Raw genomic sequence first — 6,000 nt, 5'->3', positions numbered from 1 at the left:
TAAGAGTGTTTATATAGAACCCTAATAAGAATCCACCTCCTTTTAGGTTTCCCAAAACACCCTTTAGAATAAGATTTAGGGAAATAGTCGAAAATAGCAACTATTGATATTTTCTCAATTCCCTAAGGAGGAGGTATCCAAACACCACGAAAATTGCCAGATATAATGTTTATTATATCAGCAACTAACCCTCCAAAATTCAGCCCAATCTGAGTCCTAGAAGTACCCGAACCGGTCTAGGCCCAAAAACCCTGTTTTTGGCCTTTTTGTACTATCTTTGCCTAATTCCTTTTTAGGCCTATGAGATATGTTTATGGGACACTCCCATGATTATATCTCACTCCCACTAGTCATATCCTAGATCAATTTGTCACTCTTATGTGTAACCCGTTGTAGGATCCGATCGAAGTTAGTCGCGAATTACTTCGTAATTCGACGATCGTAGTTGGTCTCTAGCTACAACTCTACGATCCCTAAATCAATCGGACTTGATGATCTTCCACATCAATTGTCCTATCCGAAAAATTGTTTGCATTGTCACCTTGGTCGAAGGACATCTCCTTCAACTCCTTCATTTCAGACTTGAGATCGGTTGGGCTTTGGTTGTGGACTGTTGAGGGCATTCTTTTGGAGTGCTCTCAGAGGCTGATCCCTGTGAGCTAGCGTAGGGAGTGCTTGGAGAGGTTGTCTTGGTGTTTCATCGTTTTAGGTGTGCTAGTAGAGCGGAGGTTATTGCTTGTCGTTGTTAGGCTGCTCGGTGTGATAGGGTGGTCTGTTTGGGAGGTTCGGCTTTATGGATTTAAAAGTGTTGGCCTGGAACGTTCGGGGTAGCAATAATTTTGCTAACCGTAAACATCTTCTTAGTCTGATTAAAGACCACAACCCAGACATCATTTTCCTTTCTGAAACGAAATGCATGAACGTTAACATTGACGAGATGGTGAATACCAATAACATTTACTATAAGCATGTGGTCGATCCGGTGAATAAAGCTGGAGGTCTTGCCCTTTTCTGGAATACCAATTTTGACGTGGACATTATTCATGCTGATATTAATATGATCCATTTCAAAATTACACAGGAAGTTTTGGGTAGTAAGATTTTTCTCACGGGTTTCTACGGGTCCCCTTATAAAAATAATAAAATGAAACCCTGGGAAAATCTTGCTAGTCTGGCCCCTAGTGGTAATAGCCCGTGGCTAGTCATAGGAGACCTTAACTGTATTCTTGATCCCTCGGAGAAGCTGGGTGGGCTACCGGGTCATCTTCCTACGATTTAGCTCCATAAGAATATGATTAACAAGCTGGGCCTTCATGACTTAGGTTATGTTGGGTATCCGTATACTTGGACTAATAGGCAATTTGCAGGGAATCTGATTGAAGAGCGTCTATATAGAGCAGTGGCTAATTATAATTGGATCAGCAGTTACCCGCATTCTAGAATCCACCATTTAGACACTCTGGGATCTGATCATAAACCTATTCTTCTAGCTACCAAGAATCATTCGGCTATAGGCCGGAAACCTTTCAAATTCATTCGCACTTGGATGTCTCACCCCAATTGCGCTAGCTTTATCAATACCAATTGGCTCAATCATCCCCTTCAGATTCAACTCAAGCTCAATTCCCTGGCCATCAAGCTCGCTAAGTGGAACAAAGAAGTCTTCGGTAATCTGGAGATGACAATCAAGCAGCTCACTCAGAATCTTCAGAGGATTAATAATGCTGAAGAGTTCAAAACTACTTACTCCCAGATCGAGCATCTTCTTCTTCAGCAGGAGAGTCTTTGGAAGGAGAAATCTCGTATTGCTAATATCAACTTGGGTGATAGAAACACTCAGTATTTTCATGCCAAAGCCACCACTAGACTTCGTAAGAATAAGATTCTGGCCATTAAGAAGGAAGACAATACGTGGGTGAATGATGAAATGGAAATTGCGATGCTTTTCTCGAGACATATTCAGCAGATTTCCACCACAGCGGGTTCTACTATCTCCTCAAATATTAATAGTTGCTTCGAAACTCAGATATCGGACGAGCAAAATGAGTCTCTTACAGCTATTCCGCATTCCGATGAGATTCGGAAGACAATTTTCTCTCTGAAGCCTGGAGCGGCGCCAGGGCCAGATGGTTTCCCTCCTTATTTCTACCAATCTAATTGGGAGACAGTTAAGGAAGACATTCATCTTATGAGCAACTCTTTCTTTCAATATTCTACGCTTCCTGAGATGGCGAATCACACTCACATCTGCCTTCTGCCTAAAACTAAAACTCCGCAATCGCCGGCCGATTACCGTCCTATTAGTCTGCAGAACACCACGTATAAGATCATTACCAAAATCCTGGCTAACAAACTAAAACCCATCCTGACTGATATCATATCCCCTTTTCAAGGAGCTTATGTCCCTGGCAGACAAATCACTGATAATATTATTATCAGTCAAGAGATTATCCATTCATTCAAGAAAGTTAAGGGCTCTAAAAGCTACTTTGGTTTAAAGCTAGACATGTCTAAAGCTTTTGACAGAATTGAATGGAGCTATCTGGAGAATATTATGAATCTTATGGGTTTTTCTAGCAAATGGATCAATCTCATTAACACTTGTCTTTCTACGAGTTCGATGGCGGTGCTCATCAATGGGCGTCCGGGCAGTACTTTCAATGTGAGTAGGGGTATTAGGCAAGGTGATCCGCTCTCTCCTTTTCTGTTTTCCATAGCCATGGAAGGTCTTAGTCGGCTTCTTGAGAAGAATCAAAATGCTTCCTCTTTCATTGGCTTTCCCATCCCCAATGCGAACTTCTCGATCAAACATCTCCTTTTTGCTGACGACTGCATCATTTTCGGACAGAACTCTCTTGAGAATATTTTCAATCTTAAGCAAATTCTTAAGGAATTTAGTGATGCTTCCGGTCAGATGATAAACTACGCTAAGTCGAATATCTTTTTCTCGAAAAATTCGCATCCCAAGTTCAAACGGATGATTATCAGAGAACTTAAGGTTCACCAATCTTCGTCTGGGGATAAATACCTAGGTACCAAACTCTTTATTGATCGCAATAAGAAACAAGCTTTCACATCCCTAGTCACCCAAATCAAGAATAAACTCGCCAAATGGCAAACTCATCTCCTCTCGCAAGCTGGCCGCTCGGTAGTTATATCAACCATCGCAGCGGCTGTTCCCCGATACCAAATGCAGTGCTTTGCCCTTCCTAAAGGCATAAGCAACAGCATTGAGTCTATTCAACGGACTTTCTGGTGGGGAAAACCCAAAACTTTCCATACTATCAACTGGAATTCTATTTGCAAGCCTCGCAAATACGGTGGATTAGGGCTTCGTCTTCCACAACTCGACAATCAAGCTTTCCTTCACAAACTGAACTGGCGTATTATAAGCAACCCGAAGGCTATTTGGGTCCAAGTGCTGAAAGGGAAGTATTTTCATAAATCCCAGAAACCGAAACCCCCCAAGAATCATTATTCGTGGCCATGGAAATCTATCTCGAAATACTATGATCAAAGTGAGAGTCTGATTTTTTGGAATATTAACAAAGGAGAACAAATCAATATTTGGACTGACTACTGGATACCTAACCATCCTCCACCTATACTTAATGATAGAGGTTGTAACTATGATCGGGTTTCCCAACTAATCACGAACGGTAAGTGGAATTTAAATGATATTAATATGTACTTTACTAATGAGATTTGCAGGGCGATACGTAGCATTAATCTAAATCCTAACGATGAAGATAAAGCTATCTGGACTTTGACTAAATCAGGTAAATTCTCCCTTAAATCCATGTACAATTTTTTACAAACCAATACTATCTACAATACGCATGAACAAATGGACTGGTTTTTCATATGGAATATGAATACTATCCCGAGGATCAAACTATTTCTATGGAAGTGCTGTACGAATAGCTTACCAGTAAAATCAAGGATCGGCAAATTCATCGGTAATAATTACTCCTGTGTGAACTGTAATGATGAAGAGACCATAGATCATGTTATGTTGCATTGCCCGTTTGCGAAAGCTACTTGGTTTCATTACCAAGTTAGAACTGACCACATTAGTACCACTATTCAATGGATTCACCAATGGAAATCCCTTGATGAAGAAACTATGAATCTGTATGCTAAAATTCTTTGGTTTCTGTGGAAAGCCAGATGTGGAAACTGCTTTACGACGATTAAACAGACTCCAATGCAAATGATAGAAAGGATCAATAAAACCACTACTACTCCTCTCAGAACTGAGAAATGCACTACCATGAAGGGTCAAGATCAAATGGTTATTCAAACATGGAGACCTCCATCGACACCTTATATTAAAATCAATGTAGATGCCTCTTTTGTTAATTTACATGAACAAGCAGGAATCGGTTACATTATGCGCGATGCAGAAGCCAACTTTATTCTGGCGGTAGCAGAGAGTGTACGAGGGCAAAATGCCGAAGAACGTGAAAGCTTAGCGATATTATATGGTCTGCTAAGCGCGAGGCAAATGAATCTATCTTATGTGCACTTAGAAAGTGATAATAAAGCTATAATCCAAGCTCTCAATGGCGAGGAAGGATGTATTCAGTGGCAATCTCAAAGTATCATCCGACAGATCAAAGAAGTCAAGGTTAGTTTTTCAGGAATTATATTCTCTCATGTGTCTAGGAACAGTAATAGTTATGCAGATGCGTTAGCCAAATGGGGACGTGCTCACGGGTGTAAGAAACTTTGGAATGATGTTGTCTCCTTTTTTTCTGACTTCTAGTTGGTATGTAATAGACGCTTGGTTTTAATGTATTCTCCTTCATCAAAAAAATAAATATCAAATGGGAAGTTAGACATTATTAGGTCTAGGAATTATCTCAATAATATCTTTTTATTGATTTGAAAAGTTAAACTTACAACTTAATAATTAGACATTTTTAGGTCTAGGAATTATCTCATTTGTATATTTTTATTGATTTGAAAAGTTCAACTCACAACTCTAATAAGTTGTATTAAAACCATGGCCCACCAAGGTGAAGGGGAATAACCTAGTGTATCTCATACACCTAATTGTCTATTAGTGTTGGTAGCGGAATCTCAAACATCATATGTTTAACACTAATTCCAGGATCTATACATGAACATACCAATGAACTAGATTGGAAAGATGATTACCTCTTAATCGCTTTCCCACGAACTAAATTCCGATCAGTATTCGGAAGATAAGAGCTCCAAGTGTAGCTCCTCTACTTGAGACACCGAATAATGACTTGAACTCCCTCCTTTCAGTCAGCTAGGACCTTCTTGAAGGTTGAGATGAAGAACTCCTTCTTCTTGACTAGATACTTGAGAAAACTCCTTTTCTCTCTCTCTCTCTGAGATGTATATTCTGAAACTCTTTCAGACACACACAATTCTATCTCTGAATTGCCTCTCTCTTTAGGTTGTATAATTAGGTATATATAGAATTCCCTAGAAGAGGTATTAGACTCAAACTAGGATTCCATAAACCTAATTATTAGGCAACACCCAAAATACCCTCCATTGGGTCACTTAAGTGTGGCCGGCCAACATAGCCCTTTATGGGCTTCCTTGGCCGGCCCACTTAGGGCCTAGCCGGCCATCACATGGCCGGCCCTATTGCCTTGGCCGGCCATCACATGGCCGGCTTCCCTAAAGCCATTCCGGGCCTCCCTTTTGGGCCCGGACATGTTTATCTCTTTCGGACTTCTCCGAATCTTTCAGGACTTACCAATAACGGATCCAATCCACTTATTTGCCTTCATCCATCTAGTCAATTCTCTCCGTTCAAATCATTATTCTGTTGTGTAACCCTTGTAGGATCCGGTCTATGTTAGCCGCGAATCAACTCTTGATTCGACGATCGTAGTTGGCTTCTAGCTAAGCATTACGACCCCTAATTGGACCGGACTAATGATCTTCCGAATAAGGTCATTAAGATCCTAATAGCCAAATTGCACGCATTGCATCCTTGGTCGAAGGACACTCCTT

The 6,000-nt window shown here is 40.6% G+C and overlaps 1 protein-coding gene across 1 annotated transcript; it reads left to right on the top strand.

The window, feature by feature from the left end:
* Positions 1-1,291: 1,291 nt before the first annotated feature.
* Positions 1,292-4,768, top strand: LOC147530866 (uncharacterized). The gene is made up of 4 exons (XM_086649682.1): positions 1,292-3,148; positions 3,308-3,432; positions 3,712-3,779; positions 4,380-4,768. Exons 1-4 carry the CDS (start codon positions 1,292-1,294, stop codon positions 4,766-4,768), a joined length of 2,439 nt encoding a protein of 812 aa, XP_086505808.1.
* The last annotated feature ends 1,232 nt before the right edge of the window (positions 4,769-6,000 follow it).

The sequence above is a fragment of the Eschscholzia californica genome, unplaced genomic scaffold, assembly GCF_041429995.1.
Source record: "Eschscholzia californica isolate CP2 unplaced genomic scaffold, dmEscCali1.0.p SCAF_6, whole genome shotgun sequence".
NCBI classification, from domain to species: domain Eukaryota; kingdom Viridiplantae; phylum Streptophyta; class Magnoliopsida; order Ranunculales; family Papaveraceae; genus Eschscholzia; species Eschscholzia californica.
Note: the sequence above shows the minus strand (reverse complement) of the source record. Positions and strands in the feature narration are given on the sequence as shown.